General features: G+C 39.1%; 2 protein-coding genes across 4 annotated transcripts in view; one reads left to right on the forward strand and one right to left on the reverse strand.

Moving 5' to 3' along the window:
• bach2b (BTB and CNC homology 1, basic leucine zipper transcription factor 2b) overlaps positions 1-7,219 on the forward strand; it is a 90,677-nt gene extending 83,458 nt beyond the window's left edge. The window contains exons 4-5 of the mRNA XM_083534920.1: positions 3,542-3,748; positions 4,724-7,219. Coding sequence (XP_083391046.1) covers positions 3,542-3,748; positions 4,724-5,212 — 696 coding nt within the window. The 3' untranslated portion in view covers positions 5,213-7,219. The remainder of the gene's footprint in view (positions 1-3,541; positions 3,749-4,723) is intronic.
• A 6,570-nt stretch (positions 7,220-13,789) lies between these two features.
• On the reverse strand, positions 13,790-17,285 carry gja10b (gap junction protein alpha 10 b). Of its 3 annotated transcripts, XM_083535119.1 has the most exons (3): positions 16,946-17,240; positions 15,389-16,792; positions 13,790-14,271 (listed from the first exon to the last, which is right to left on the reverse strand). In XM_083535119.1, exons 2-3 carry the CDS (start codon positions 16,772-16,774, stop codon positions 14,233-14,235), a joined length of 1,425 nt encoding a protein of 474 aa, XP_083391245.1. In that variant the 5' UTR covers positions 16,775-16,792; positions 16,946-17,240; the 3' UTR covers positions 13,790-14,232. The 3 variants fall into 3 exon arrangements, with proteins under 3 accessions (XP_083391245.1, XP_083391246.1, XP_083391244.1); XM_083535120.1 differs by having other exon boundaries at positions 15,614-17,285; XM_083535118.1 differs by having other exon boundaries at positions 15,389-17,285.
• Between the last annotated feature and the right edge of the window lies 1 nt (position 17,286).

The following is a 17,286-nucleotide window of genomic DNA, read 5'->3' on the forward strand; positions in this document are numbered from 1 at the left end:
CAACTGACCACTGGTGAACCAGTCCTGGTCAAACTGCTGAAGAAGTTCATGCCGTAATGCTCGACGGCTCAGGAGCCTGAACGACTCTGAGGCAGCTGTAGCGTCTGCCCGATTGGAAAAGGGCAAATAGTCAATTATGAGGGTGAGAGGTTTCTTTGATACGTATATCTTCATGGAGCAGATCATGTCGGAACAGTTTTGTGTCTCCTAGAACAAGCGAAGGGAAAATTTCATGCTCCAGCATCCAAATGGCATCCGATAGAATTGTGCGCTTCTTTGGGGGACTTTTGGGGGAAGAAGCAAAAAAAGTCTGAGCAGAGATTCCGTCAGATTTGCAGATTTTAGCAATAAATCGGGACGAAATCCGCCCGATTTCCATCCTCCTGCCCGATTTGTGTCACGCCGAAACAAACTGCTTCGTGAAAACGGAAAAAAACTGATGCGAAGCAACATCCCGCCGCCTCAGACAGCTGCGTTCCCGGCGACCTCGTGACCTTCCCGCTCCTCCGGCGCCTTCCCATAATCCCTCGTTTGTTCGCTAAAGTGGGCCAGGATGCTCAGAGTAACAAACGAGACCTACTTTTTTCCGTCTAGACCCATTTTTTGTTCCCCGCCGCAGCGCTCCTTTGAGACAAGCGAGCGTGTAGTGCAGCGGCTCGGGATTTACGAGCGCCGCCGGTGTTCACTCCGTCATCTCTCGCACTAAATACACACTTCCTTCTGACATCCGCGTGGCCATGTGACCTGATCCGGCTTTGGGTTTTTTTTCCTCGCTCTGGATTTGGAGAAGCCTCAAGGAAACATCAAGTCTTATTATTATTATTATTATTATTATTATTATTATTATTATTATAGTACAATAATGGAAGATATACAGATATCCAAAAAAAAGGGTAAAAGGGGGATTTTTACTTCACAGCACTGGGAAATTCATTCCTCGCATACCCCAGGGATGTTAGGAAGCCTGGTCCAGAGTGCAGGATCAGACAGGACATGGCACCCTTGGAGCACTGAGGGTCAAGGGCCTTATTTGAGAGCCCTAAAAGTGCCATTTTGCGCTAATTATAGAATAGAAATGTATTTGTCACAGGTACATTAAAGCACAGTGAAATTTGTTTTTCACATATCCCAGCTTGCTCGGAAGCGGCAGCATTTTGAAACGATCCCTCGTTCGCGCGTTACTTGTTCCTTTGACTCGCGTAACCGAATGCATGTGAAGGGGCGGAAACGGTCCGGTAAATTTCCAGAAACTTTCGATTGGGAAATTTTGAAATATTGGAATCTAACCAGGAATTTATGGGAATGTTTGGGAATTCATTCGAAATTTGGAGAAATGTATACAAATATAAATATTCTAGACTTGAATTGTGTCACACAGCAGCTTTACACACATGTTTTAAACATGAGTGTATGTAAAATTTGTCATTTATGCGAAATCTCGCCAAGAGAGACATTCGGAAATGATGTGTGTGACGTTCTGGAGTGATGCAGCGGGCATGGAGGGGGCGTGGTCTCGGTAGTAACTGTGCAGGGTGCATGTGATGGATCAATGTGGACGTAGAAACACCTGCATTTTTGTCAGTTTCCCAGTTTATTCCCATGGAAAGTTCCCAGTCTTGGAAATTCCTGCCATCTTGCAACCCTCCATCATCTTTTGAGTCCCACGGTGGCTGAAGTTATGGGTGAAATGTAGGTATAGGAAGCCGAAATACCTTCCAAAGCAAGAAGTTCTTGTCAGATAACGAAAATATATTTGTGTACGGATGTGTGTGTGTGTGTGTGTGTGTGTGTGTGTGTGTGTGTGTGTGTGTGTGTGTGTGTGTATTGATGTGTGTGTGTCATATGGTCAGACAGACTGCTCCAGCAGCCCCTGTAGCACCAGCTCGTTAACGGTGCGGATTTGCATACTCATCTCCTCTAGTAATCACCCAGCAGGAGCGTGAACGAGAGACGGAGGAAGAAACGAGTGCGCCAGCTGTCTCTCTGCCTCCCGTTACCGGCTGCTGTCTGCCTCGGTCACATCAACAGATGGAGAGATGCTCGCTTTCGGTTCTTTTGTCGTCTCTCTCTCGCTCTCTCTTTCTCTCTCTCTCTCTCTCTCTCTCTCTCTCTATCTCTCTCTCTCCCACACTCTTTTCCTTTTTTTTCCCTCTCTCATTACCTGTGATGGAATTATACCATTGAAATGTGAAGCAACTGATTGTGTTCGGCATCAAGCGATTTGTGGGTCTTTGCTGCCATCTTGTGGTGGTAAAAAGAACTGCAACGACTAGAAGCTTTTAGAATATATATGAAGAAAATGTGTAATTTGTAATGGGGGGGTGGGGGGTGGGTTGGGTTTTTTTTTTGAAGAGCAGAAATCAGAAAAGTGTATCCGACGTTTTAAACTTTTAATAACTTATAACTTACTCTCCATAAAAATATCTCCAGTCAAACACCCGAAGTCTCACAGCTTCATCATGCAGCTCTTCAGAAACTCTCCCTCAGTAAATAACCGGCTGATGTTCCTCTGATTTCTCCTTTGCTTTTACACCAGCTTCACTTTGTGATTTTGCTCTGGTGAAAAACATCTGTTGAAATGTCAGATTCTTCTTTAACTCTTCTACTTTCTGTATCATCTGCTCTGCATTCAGGTTCTTCAGCTTCTCCTGATGTTTAGTCTCGTAGTTTAGTCTCAGAATCAACTTTTCTCTTCACCACTGTGAGGCGCTGTTTCACAATAACTGTACAATAGGGTTAAATACATCAACAGAAGCTCGACTTGATTGATGCTGAAATGTTCCCAGGTAGTCTAGCGTTCGGTAAGGCAGCTGAAGCGCTGCATTATGGGATATGTAGTTTGTGTTTATCAGCGCTTCATATCGCCGGGACATTAATAACAATAATATTAGATCTTTATACAATCATCTCGCGGGCCGGATTTGACACTGAGTTTCACACCCCTGATCTATGTGAAGACACTGATCATGTTAATGATTTCATACAATAATTATCAACAATCATTTAACAAGGTAGGAAACAGCTATCTTTAGAAAAGGTTCGCAGGCGACTCATGTGGTCCTTGCGGGCACCACGTTGGTGACCCCTGGTCTAACCGAACACCCCAGGTCTCTTCAATCTCGCCTACATCAGTAAACCTCACCTACTAAAGCTCTGAAGGAGCGCAAATCTCCACAGAATCTAGCGGAACATCTTCCCAGAAGAGTGGAGTTGATTGTAACAGGAAATGGGGAACGTGTTTAAAAAGAAGCATATCTTACGGTCAGGTGTCCACAAACTTTTGCTCATATAGCGTATGAGATATTAGTGGGTCAGCACTCAGGTTTTTTTTGCGTTTGTTCGGTTCCTACCTGAGCTTCGATATAGCGATTTCCATGGACATTAGTTTTTCCAGGTTCCACAGTAACGTCCTGGATTGTGGAACCATCCTACTAATTCAGAAGTAGAGCATCATGAAGGTTTGAAGACGTGACAATGCTGCGACAGAGATTTTTTGCGTTGCGTCTCGTCTCCCGAACTAATCCGCCGATCTCCTTCGCAGATCAAACTCCCTTTTCCCGTCGATCAGATCACGAATCTTCCACGCAACGACTTCCAGATGATGGTGAAGATGCACAAGCTGACGTCGGAGCAGCTCGAGTTCATTCACGACGTGCGGCGGCGGAGTAAAAACCGCATCGCCGCCCAACGCTGCCGCAAGAGGAAACTCGACTGCATCCTCAACCTGGAGTGCGAAATACGCAAACTGGTAAAAGAACAAAGAGATCAAACGTTTCTATCGGATCGAAAATTTATGATTACGAGATTCCAGTCGTAAATTACGCTGCAGTGTCCGTTTACTGATTATAACTGCGCTGAAGAAACTCAATTCTAACCTAAAGTGGGATTGAACCAAATCCTCCACATCCACATTCTGCAATTCTGTGATTTTTCTCCAAATTTCACCATTTTTATCTCATATCGCTACGATTTTATTCTCAAAACATTTCAAGTTTATTCTCGTAATTTCAACTTTACTCCCAGAATTTCGACTATTCTCGTAATTTCGACGTTATTTTCAAAAATATTTCGACTTTCTCATGTTTTTGACTTTATTCTCAAAATGTTTCGCCTTTACTCTCGTAATTTCGACTTTATTTAAAAACATTTCGACTTTACTCTCGTAATTTCGACTTTATTCTGAAAATATTTCGACTTTACTCTCGTAATTTCGACTTTATTCATGTAAATTCGACTTTATTTTCAAAATATTTCGACTTTACTCTCGTAATTCCGACTTAATTTGTGTAAATTCGACTTTATTTTCAAAACACTTCGTCTTCACTCTCAGAATTTCGACGTTATTTTCAAAACATTTCGAATTTATTCTCGTAATTTCGACTTTACTCTTAAAATTTCGACGTTAATATCAAAAATATTTCGTCTTTATTCTCAAAACATTTCGACTTTACTCTCGTCATTGCGACTTTATTCGTGTTTAATCAACTTTATTTTCAAAATATTCCGACTTTACTCTTGTAATTTCGACTATTCGAGGCACTTTGTCGTTATTGTCAAAAAAATTTGACTTTGTTTTTGGATCTTGGATTTGTTTCTTTTTTTTAACACGGCACTAAAACGACGCAGGATTGCGTATAGATCTTTTTTTATTTATTTATTATAAAATGATGTGTGTGTGTGTGTGTGTGTGTGTGTGTGTGTGTGTGTGTGTGTGTGTGTGCAGGTATGTGAGAAGGAGAAGCTGCTGACCGAGCGGAATCAGCTGAAGGCGTGTATGGGTGAGCTGTGGGAGAATTTCTCCTGCTTGTCTCAGGAGGTGTGTCGTGACGTCACACTGAGCCCCGAGCAGGTCCAGTCTCTCCATCACTACTGCCCCGTGTTACGGCCCGCCTCAGACTCCGCCTCTCCGACCCACCCCCCGCCAGCGCCAGCCAGCATAGACCTCACCACCCGCTCCGGAGCTGCTACGCCCGAATCCGAATACGTCGAAACGGCAGTCGCGAACAACACGCACCCGGAACCAGCATCATCCAAGTGTCACGTGGGGAACGGCGAAGGGGACGACACGACGACGACGACGTCGCCAGGCTCCGCCTACCTTGAAGTGGGCCGGTCTTTGAAACAGTCCAATCAGACGGTGACGGTAGACTTCTGTCAGGAGATGACCGATAAATGTACCACTGACGAACAGCCGAGAAAAGACTGCACCTAGTGACAGTGTTCGTTCGTTCGTTCGTTCGTTCGTTTGTTTGTTTTGTTCGTTTTTTAAATTTTTTTCTTTTTTTTTTTCTTTTTTTATTATCGTTATTTAATTTCGTTTCATCTTCTGACAAAACCCCCAGTTCAAGGGGTGTTCAAATGGTCAGCCTCTGCCAGTGTTGAATCTATGAATCTTTTTTTGTTTGTTTGTTTGTTGGGTTTTATATATTTAAATCTTTTTTTAATTTTGTTTGTTTTTTTTCTTTTTGTCCTTTTTTTGATACACGGTTGACACTACAGTTGTCTTAACAGCAGCAATACTGTTACTCCAGGTTCTCTCGGGCTCAGCCGTGGGCTGAAACGTCTCGCAGAAGAAAATGAACAAAAACAAAAGAAAAAAAAACAAAAACAAAGGAAAAAAAAAAATTACAAACTCAATGGTGCTACACGGCGACGCTGTCTTCTCCGGGTCACAGTCCAGCTCGCGGAGGGGATCGGCTCCAACCACACCACGTCTCACATCCACGGACCTAGCAGCAACTCAGTATCTCTCTCTCTCTCTCTTTTCTTTTTCTTGATCTCTCTCTCTCTCTCTCTCTCTCTCTCTCTCTCTAGCTTTCCTTTCTTCTTTCTGTTCTTACAGAAAGACCAACAGTGTTAAATTAGTACCTACAGTGTTACACCTTTTAATCCTACACTGTGCAGCTACACCAGTCTGATTTAACACCAGGGCGCTCTCTCTCTCTCTCTCTCTCTCTCTCTCTCTCTCTCTCTCTCTCTATCTATCTATCTATCTATCTCTCTCTCTCTCTCTCTCTCTCTCTCTCTCTCTCTCTCTCTCTCTCTCTCTCTCTCTTTTCAATGCCACGGGCAAATTCAGGAAACTCAGGAAAATATTCTGAATGTTTGATTCTAGTCCTTCATGAAAAGGTTACAGATTATGTTACATGACGGTTTTTTTTAATTATTATAATTATTTTTTATTTATTTTATTATTCTAATTTTTTTTTTTTTTTTTTTTTTTTTTTTTTTTTTTTTTTTACAGCAGCTAGACTTTAAATGTTCATATGCAAAAAAGAGAAAAAACGACATCTTCTGTGTTACACATTCGCAGTGTCCTGACACTCGACAACACTTCATTTGTACGGTCGGTCTTCTCCGTAAAGTGAAAAAAAAAGCAAAAAAAACAACAAAAAACATTCCTCTATTGCCTTTGACAGCACTGAAATGGAGGAGGACGAACGACGAGACGAAAAAGAAAGAAAACGAACAAATCGGATTTTTTTTCGTGACCTTTTAAAAAAAAGAAAAAAACGCCCCACCCCCTGTGCATCAGCAATAGTCCTGTGTTTGGGATATTTGGGATATATAGGGAATTTTTAGTTGTCTTTTTAATTTTTACAAATAATTTTTTTTGTGCTTATGTACAAAGTGCTTGCTGGCTAGAATGCGTGTTTTCTGTGTATATATAATACGGAGCATGGCGAGTGAATCGGTGACCCTGTACAGGTAGTGCTCCCTCCCTTTATAGATGTCCTCCCTTGGCTTTTTTTTTTCTCCTTCTTTCTCAGCTATCGTTTTTTTTTTTTTTTTTTTGCGAAATTCGAAAGCTATTTTTTTTTGTTTTTTCGCTGTTTCCTGCCTGAAGTGAAATGGCCTGCACCTGTGGGTGTGCTTAAAACTCAGGAAATCAGCTTTACACCCAAACACACACACACACACACACACACACACACACACACACAAACAAAAAAAGAGCCCCCTTTTGCATGTCTTTCAGACTTCCTTCCTTAAAAATGTGAAAAGAGCTGGTCAGTATTTAAATATGCTGTGTGATTGTGTGTGTGTGTGTGTGTGTGTGTGTGTGTGTGTGTGTGTGTGTGTGTGTGGTAATATGGTTTCAAAGACCCCGAACCAGCTTCTTGAAACCAGTTTTCAGTGTTATTCTTCGAAGCTAGAATAAATTTTTCTATCTTTCAAAACGTCAAGCGAATTAATTATCGACTTCCTCCCAAACAGGAAATGAGCTCTTATAAATGATCATTTCTGACCCCCCATCGCCCCCCCCCCCTCGCCTCACATGTTTACTACTGGCACTTACACTCTCGCTATATCTTTGTATCTCCGTCTCATGATTGAGCTCCATGCATGTTTTTTTTGTCTGCGGCAGATCTTCAGACATCTGATTGGAAGGTTGTGAGTTCAAATCCCAGAATATCCCATGCTGCCACTGCTGGGGGCCCCTGAGAGTATAAAACGAGTCAAGAGCTCTGTAGCAGGCCACTCAAGATCTTCCACCATATCCGACCCTTCATTAACGTGATATCTTCATGGAGCTGGCTTTGGGCACAGGAGCACCGTCATGCGTTTGAATCTCATAGTTCGAGCGAAGGGAAAAAGTTCATGCCAACGCATCCACGTTAAGTGCAATTGAATTTGAGCGAACAGCTTGCTGAAGAAGAACATCTGGATGGAAAAAGTCAGGTGTCCCAAAACTTTTGTCCATATAGTTTATATGTATATATTATGGCATGGTGTTTTGGTTATCACCTTCCTTCCAGCACCTTCGTTCCAGCCAGCCAATCACAAATCAGAATTTAAAAATTCAAATTTAAAAAAAATAACAAAAAACAATTGTCAACTCAAGTCAAGTCAATTGTATTTCTTTTTTTAGATCCTGCTCTTCTTGTTCTCTAAAAACCAGTAGCTCAGGGGCTCCTAATAAATTTTTTTTTCCAATCTCAGACTATGGAAGCACTTCTTCAGATGTAGATTTCACTTTTTTTTCTTTACTAAGGAAAAAAAAATTATATATCTTAGATCCAAGCACTTAACACATGCACTCAAAAGTGCTCTTTACTCAAAAAATTCACAAATAAATAAATAAATAATTACATTTTCTATTTAGATCTAAAAAAAAAAATATATATATATACAAGAGGAGGGGGAAAAAATCCACCATAAAATACACTACAACAACACAAGAGAGTGTCTAATTCACATGAATGATGTTTTTTTTTAATCCAATAAGCTAAATTTAAGCTCCCAAATTAAAAGGAGGAATATAAATATATATTCCGAACATTTTAACGTGATTTTTATTTAATTTTTTTGCCCTAAGTGTATATTTGTTAGAGGTTTCTATCCCGTGATAGGATTTGCATGCTTTGCCTGTATATTTTCTAGTTTGTCTATTCAAAAATCCTCAAAAGTTTTTAAATCGTCTTCGATTTATTTATTCTTTTTTAAGTCCAAAGGAAAGAAAGAAAAACAAAAAGAACGAAAGAAAAAGAAATTTCACCGACCTGCCGGAATATAAACTTTGAATCACACGGATTGATGGTTTCTTTCCGAATTGTTTTCTCCGTTCGGTGTTCTATAAGTAGGTTGCCATTGATTGATTTTTTAAATATTGTATTATATTTAATATTATTAATAATTGTAATTGTTTTTTTTTTTTTGACAAATGTTTTATTAGATTTTTTTATTTTTTTTTAATACGTTTCCACTTTTTTTTCTCGGCTTGTGTTTTACATTTTACTCCCCTTTTACACACATACAGTACACACACACACACACACACACACACACACACACACACACACTCATTAGTACTGGATGGCGTGCTCTGTCGTAGCGTAGTCTAGACTTGTCGTGGTTGCTAGTTTTGTGCTCTTGTTTTTTTTGTTTTTTTTTTAATACTAGTCTTGAGACTTTTGCTCTTTGCTCTTCCTTGAAATATAATTTTTTTTCTTTTTCTTTTTTTTTTTTTTGATATACTGACAGTATTTTATTTATATTTTGTTGTTTTTTTTTATTATTTTTTTATTATGATCAGGTACAAGAATTTGTTGAGAAGTCGCATATGCAAAGCATCCCTATACGAAGAAAAAAAGGAAAGAAAAAAAAGAAAACCTTCTCACTACTTGTGCTAGAAGTGGGAGAGGAAACGTGGGACCCCACTGGATAAGCACAGTGTTTTTTTTTTTCATCCTTGGATGAATAGTGAATTTTTTTTCTTTTTCAAGGATCGTTTCTCAAGAATTAAGGCTATAAACACAGGTGTAGTGGAATAATCGCCTGCCATGCAATACTGTTATTTTTTTTTGTTTGTTTTTTCCACGTCCAGGTCATCATTCGTTTTTTTTTTTTCTTCTTCTTCTTCTTTTTTTTCGACGGAATTTAAATCGTTATGTTGCGATTTTATTCGAAGCTTTTGACAGATTTCAGGGGCGTAGCTCAACCAGAAATCGTAACCCAGCTTTAATACAGCTTTAAAAAAAATTAAAAAATCATGGACGAAGGTGTATCTCCATTTTTTGTTCATGCAGAAGAGCATGACCACGTTTCACCCCCATTCACGCTTAAACAAATCTTACAAACCTCTGGAAAGATGTTTTGTGGAAATGGGCTTATTCAGAGACAAGGGTGTTAGTAAAGTCAGGTACTGATGAAGGTGAGGAGGTCTGGGGTGAGGTTCTAATTCATCCCAAATAAGGTTTGAGCCGTATAGCAGGCCATTCAATATCCTTCGACTGATTGAAAGCAGATCTTCACGCTGGTTTCACAGGTTCAAGTGAAAGGATATTAAGATTTCCTGTAGAGCAACGTATGGCTGGAGAAGCCAGGTGTCCCAATACTTTTGGCCAAACTGAACTCTTTCGAACTCCTTCGGTGTTGTCACGTGGCGTCCCGTAGACACCGATGGCGTGGTAATGGAACAGTGTTGAAACGCAGGGGACCCCCCCCCCATACCCCCACCCAAACATAACCACGTCTTGTCTCTGCCTCCGTAAACGTCTTCATCAACAACCTCGCAACTCCACCTCGCTTTCATCCCCCACGCCGATCAGCTTCCAAACGGTGACACTTTGCTCTTATATCTCGTCTCAGGGTCTGCGCTAATGACTTTTTTTTCTTTTACATTTAAAGATCATTTCATGGTTTTAAAAACACGTCTTCTGAAGAAAAAGCTAAAAGGTTCGTGAGTTTGTTTTGTTAATGTTTCTAAGCTAATTATAGACAAATCGATAAAATGATTTGCACAAAATAAAAATTAAATAATTAATAGGGGGCTGCGGATTGTCCCAAAAAAAAAAAAGTTACATTATTCCAACTTGGAAAAAAATCGTCTAAGCTTTTAATCTGCAGTTAATAAACTATGGCAATGCAATTTTTTTATTTAAATCTTTTTTTTTTTTTTTTGCATTAATTGTTGCTTTCTATATGAAGCCTATTAAGAAAGTACAAACTAAATTTTTTATTCTATTTTTTTTTCTCTCATCTGTTGTTTCTCTTCATATAAATCCTAACAGGGAAGCTGAATTCTTAAATTTTTTATTTTTTTTTGTATCTGTTGTTGCTCTCCCGATGTAAAGCCTATTAAGAAAGTACAAGCTAAATTTTTTATTTTATTTTATTATTGTTTTCTTTGTGCTGCTTCTTTGAAACATTAACACTGGCTCTCTGAAGCTTTCCTCATCAGTATCTTTAAAAAAATTTTTTTTAAAAAAGGTGGAAATTTTTTAATTTTTTTTTTTATTATTCACAATCTGCTCAACTTTATATCATTATCTTGGCAGGATACGCAGGCCGAGCTCGTGTCGAGGAAAACGCAGAACAGCAAAAATGTTTACAAAGACAAAGTGACACGTTTTTTTTTTTTGTTTTGTTTTTTTTTAAAGTCCAATCAAACTTGCCATGTATATAGTAAGTCGAATGCATAGCTAGGTGTCTTTTATTCCCCAAGTTTTTTTTTTGTATGTTTTTTAACCAAATGGATTCCAAAAAAGGAAAAAAAAAAAAAAAAAAAGAATGTCCTTTGATAACTATGCGTCTTACTTCCGGTTTGTCAAAAAAATTAAAAAAATAAAAAATGTTCTTCACCCAAAGGGGACGTTTCAGAGTAAGAAGAATAGAAGTGCACCTCCGACTTTTTTGCCTTAGAACTTGCAGAGGCCATAGTTCACCTTGACGTGAAAACGTGTGTATGCAGGGGTCTCCGGACCCCCCTCTCCTTCCTCCCCCCTCCATCTCTCGACTAGCAGAGCGGACTCTCTCTCTCTCTCTCTCTCTCTCTCTCACACTCTCTTTATCTGTCTCTCTCTCTCTTATCTACCTGTGAAATCCTTCATACCTCTCATAACTGGTCGACGACTGTATCAGCAAACCACATCAGGTGTTTTTCTACATGCTTTTTACACAGATTATTGTCGATATTACGGTGCATTCGTTTATTTGTTTTTCATGTAATTCTTGTTTTTTTTTTTTTTTAAAAACCTTCCTATATCCCCCTTGCTTGCTCTCTCCCTCACTCTCCTGTTTTTTTTTTTGTTTGTTTTTGTTTCTACTTTTTGTGTTAATATTTGTCAATTTTTTGGGATATCTGTACTAGAGTTTTTACCTTTTTTTGTTTTGTTTTTTCGTTCCATTTCTAAATGCTCCATGAACCTAATGAATTTTAATGACTTAATTGTTGTAAATAAAGGTATTGTGCAGAACTCAATTTTCATGCATTTCAATTGCTAGTGTTATATATATATATATATATATATATATATATATATATATATATATATATATATATATATATATATATATATATATAAAAGAAAAAAATTAAAAAATGACAGATTTTTTTTGTCAGGACACCATTTCTGTTTATGAAATAAAGAAACTTATCATGTAGTACCTTTTTTTTTTTTCTGGGGTTTTTCCTGCACCGCTACAGTATATGGACAAAAGTATTGGGACACACTTTTCCAGCTCTGAACGGCGACTTAACGTGGAATGCGACGCTCAAAAAGAAGCACAATCCTACAATCAGGTGTCCACAAACTTATGGCCATATACTGTAGGAGCAAAGAAGGCTGTGGAGATTTGACTTTAACGTTATTTATCGTCTTTTTTTAAAAGATAGACAGAAATATTCTTCCTTTATGGCTTTACAATACAATGGAGTTAATACATGTGCCACAATTAATGGCACCCCATTTAGTTTTCTCCTAGAATGCGTTCTTTTTCTCCTATAAAGAGGAAATTCCATGCTCTTGCCTCCTGGGACGGCCGACACAGTTGTGTATCTGCGGGTTTGGGCCATCAAACTTGTTACCTAACTTTTACTCTGCAGTTAATAAACGAAGGCAATGCGATTTTACAAGGTATAACTTGTAAATAATAATAATATGAATAAAGGTATAACTTAATTGTTGCTCTACAGTATATAAAGTCTATTAAGGAAGTACAAGCTAAATTCTATTTTATTATTATTAGTAATTGTTTGCTCTTTTATGATGAATTGTTGCTCTCTATATAAAGTTTATTAAGAAAGTACAAGCTAAATTATTCTTATTATTATTATTATTATTATTATTATTATTATTATTAATTGTTGCTCTATATAAAGCCTGTTGGGGAAATACAAGCTAAAATTATTTTTTCTCTATTAAAAAATATTTAAAATAATTGTTGCTCCATATTTTTTCAAAAGCAAGCACATTTTTAAATTTTTTTTTAATTGTTGCTCCATATAAAGCCTATTAAGGAAATACAAGCAAAATAAAAAAAAAATATTTATTCATTTATTTTTAATAATTGTTGCTCTCTCTCTCTCTCTCTCTATATATATATATATATACTGTATATATAAAGCCTATTAAGAAAGTCGCAAACCCGATACAGTTGTGTGTCGAGAAGTTTTCGCGAAGTTTTTGCCAACAGTTTGGAGAAGCACATACACCAGCAACAGTTGGGTGTCCCGATACTTTTGCAATATAGTGTATGTAAGTATGATTCTTTTTTAAATTATTATTAGTCATTTAATATATTACTGGTACTGTACTGGTTGAAAAACATCGCTGTGGTATAAGAGGAATAAAACCTGCACAGATGTGACCTCCGTGTCTACAGTTACACCTGTAGGAGTTATAGGGACGTTACTGTTGCTACTAAACCAAATTGCCAGAAAAAAGTCTTAAATCAAATTCCTAGAGTCCTCACACCAGTAATATCTGTGTATCCCAATGTAATTTCTCGGAACAGTACTTTTCCGTGCCTCCTGGAAAACTCGCCGAAGCTGCTCTTCACTAGTTGGAGATTTCTTCCTGATCCAGTTCATCCCAGAGCAGTCCAATAGGATTTAGATGAGATTTCAATGATAGATTTCACTCCAATCGACTGTTTGAACGTATTCGTCGCTTCGGCTTACCGTCTTGTACGATGAAGTCGGATCTAATCAGTCCAGACAGAATTGCATGGTGTTGGAGGTTTGGAATGGTACCCATGTCGGTTCAGGATTCCTTTCACTTTTCGGACCCTTCCCTGCTTCAAAACAACCCCAAACCATTCAACTTCCACCTCCATGTTTGATCACATCTTCTCTCCTGTTCTATGTCTTACACAAGTTCTTCTAGTAGAGAGAAAAATATCCCATTTGGACTCCCTAGTACATATTTTTTACTCATTTACTGTCCAATTCTTGTCTGTTTTTGCATTCCATCTAGTCTGTTGCATGGAAAACCAAAAAGACATGCTGTGTCTCAAAAAAGACTTTTAACCAAAAATCCAGTTTAGAGCACAAATACATCCCCAATGAACAAAGACCAGATTTTATTGTGAAAAAAAAAAAGAAAGAAAGAAAAGAAAAAAACCTTTTTATTCAACTTTACGTCAAAGCTTCATGCGCTATGATATATCTCCAAAATACAGTATAATACTGTCCACGTGTCCTAGGAAACATATTGACAACAAAATGATTGAACTTTAAATACAATAGAGTATTTCCCATTTACACTTTACATTTTAATGTGCAGCACACTTGAGTTTTACGTGCACAAAAATTTCATTGGTTTGAACTATTTTGTGAAAAACAATTGTGTATATGAGGACTGAGGTATTATTATATTAGCAGAGATCTATACCAAAAGGGTGAACTGTTTACATAGAACATAATCCAGATAAATATCCCAGTAATTGTGTGGTATGTGGTCACCAAAGCCAAAAAAAAACAAGTGATGTCCGTAGTTTTGGTTGAGTTCATTTTTTCATGATTGAAGACAGTTCCAGGATCATGCTCTAAAAAAAATAATAAAATATAAAAAAAAAAGGGAGAAATGGTATTATCATTATTATATGTTAATATATAGAGCATGTAATCGTTTACAAGACGTCATTTATCTTATCAAGTGCAACAGCTCTATATAAATGTTCATAGATACACTATTTGGACAAAGGTTTGTGGACACCTGGACATTTTTTGGCTTTTTTTTAATAACCTTCACTCTTCTGGGAAGATGTTCCACTAGGTTTTATGGTTTAATGTTTGCTCGTTCAGAGACAAGGGTATTAGTAAAGTCAGGTACTGGTGTAAGTGAGATGAGGAGGCCCCTAAATAAGGTGTTCAATAGGGTTAGAGTTCTCTAGGAGATCTTCCACTCCAACCAATAGAAAGCATATCTTCATGGATTTGTGCACATCCTTTGGGCCTCGTCATGCTGGAACAGGATTGATTTTCCTACTTCAAGTGAAAAGGCAGGTGTCCCAATACTTTTGATCAAATAGTATATATATATATATATATATGAACACAGTACAAGCACACATCACATGACCCTCCTGAGTTCCTCTGTAAACCCCCTAAAAACGTATTCTGATGACTGTATAATAGTATAATATAAAAATCCTTGTCCCTTGGTAAGGATCCTGTAGGAAACAGAATTTAAAAGGCTAAAAAACATGCTTTAAGGTTCCAGCATGATCATTAGGGTTGCAATATTCCAGGATTTTTCAAGACTGGAAACTTTCAATGGAAATTAATGGGAATTGATAGGAATTATCCGAATGTAGTTTGAAAAAAATTTCTCTTGCAGGATAAACTTAAACGATCAGATGTAATGTTGTTGTCATGTTTGCATGCATGTAAGCTCATGGCCTTGTTTATATTTAAATAATTTTTACATTGATTTTTTATATACAGTTTATTAAAATTTCCCCGATTTTTTTATGAATTCCCATAAATTCCTGTAAATTCCTATAAGTTCCTGGTAAATTGGAATATTTTCAAGATGACGTTCCCATAGAAAGTTCCCAGAAAAGTTTCCTGGAAATTTTGCCTGCACTTTTTCACCCATTTGAAAACCCTACGAACACCTCATGCAGATGACCTTGTTCTGTCCTGAAATTAGGTTCTTACCATGGACATGCGGCGCCCACTGGCAGGCGGAGGGGTCATGGCAGGACTTTCGCTTTGAGCCCGCCGCTTGGAATCTGACTCTGAATCGCTTTTGGACATTGGGCTGTCTAGCGGAATGGCCAGTCTGCTTTCAGAAAACCCCCGGGACATGAAGCTAGATTTCCTACCTGTGGGGTAGTGTTCGGGCGAATCGCTCTCTTCGCTCACGTCCTTGCATGCACTCACCCGACTTTGTTTGCGTGCAGAGTTCTGAAGGGAAGCTGGGATCTCGATGTTGCTGGCACGAAGAGATGCTCGAGGGAGCTGACCAACACCCTTCAGAGGGCCGGACGATTTGGGTCCACAGTCGTCACTGCTCGAAGAGTGGACCCGGTTGTCCAGGGTTGCCCCTAATTGACGGATGGCCTGGATCTCGGGCTGACTCAGGATACGTGGCGGCTTGGGCTGCTCTGATCCGGTACCATCACTGGTTGCTGCCTCAGTGGTGGGCATGTGGGGCAAAGTTTCCACCTGCCCATCGTTCACTATTGCATAGGATGTTTGGGTCATGTGTGCGAATTTCTGGGGCAGGCAGTCTGTAAGGACACACGCTTGCTGCACCATGGAGCTTTTCTTTGACCTGCAAAGACTTTCTTCATCTGCACTGTGTATATTGCCATATATTGTTTGCTTGATCTTTTTCAATCCCAGGTGAAAGATCTCCAAGATGTTCAGGAAGAGTGAAACCCCAGCAATGCCCAGCATGAAGATCATGAAAATATTTTTCTCTGTCGGCCTGGAGACAAAACAATCCACGACGTTGGGGCAGGGATCTCTCTCACACTTGTATAATGGGGCCAGTCCAATGCCGTAAAGGGCATACTGACCCAGTATAAAGCCCACTTCCATGACTGACCTGGTTAAAATATGAAACACATACGTACGCATTAGGGAACCTCGCAGAGGAGCCTTCCTAACCCTCTTCTGTTCCTCTAGTTTCCTCAGCTCCTTCTCAATTCTTTTGTGCTCATCCAAGATGCCCTCCATCCCCTCCAGCTCGACTTTGAGCTGGGCTTTCTTCTTGTGCCTCTGCTTCTCCAGAGCACGCAGCCGGTACAGCGCGTGACCCATGTACACCAGAGAAGGCGAAGACACAAAGATGATCTGCAGGACCCAGTACCTGATGAGGGAGATGGGAAAAGCTTGGTCGTAGCAGACGTTCTTGCACCCCGGCTGCTCGGTGTTGCACACAAACTCACTTTGCTCATCATCCCAGACATCCTCAGCCGCGACTCCAAGGACCAGCATGCGAAAGATGAAGAGGATGGTCAGCCAGATTTTGCCAACAATGGTGGAATGGATGTGAACTTCTTCCAAGATGCTTCCCAAAAGGTTCCAATCACCCATTTTTTGGTTTTACATAGCCTAAAGTGCAAAACATACACTTAAGTTCTAGTTAAGGCGATAGACACAGGAGAATTATTTAATGTTACAAGGGTTTTCCTAGTTGAGAAGTCCCTAGAACGTTTTATAACCAAAAGACCCCTTGAGAAACTCTTGAGTAAGAGTAAGACTTACACGCGTTGGATGGTTTTAATGACGAACGAAAGAAACGCTAGCTACTTCTTCACTAAAGCAGGTGCGCTTCTCTCTCTGGGCATAGCTTCAGTAAATGAATCCCAGACCTACTGCATCCACTGAACTAATACAGGGTTCCTATTGATCTGTGGGTGGCCGGACAGCACCCTCGGGGCAGTAACTGGCACAACTCGGTCAACTGGCAAACATAAGGGGAGGGGCAATTGATAGTCTCAATACCCACTCTTGTAAGTCATCTATTACAATTATCTTCTCTTTTATAAATCCATGAAGTAACATAGAAATGATACACGCAAAGAATTTGTAGAGAACAAAAACAA

This window comes from Silurus aristotelis (genome assembly GCF_946808225.1).
Source record: "Silurus aristotelis genome assembly, chromosome: 29".
Classification (NCBI taxonomy): Eukaryota; Metazoa; Chordata; class Actinopteri; order Siluriformes; family Siluridae; genus Silurus; species Silurus aristotelis.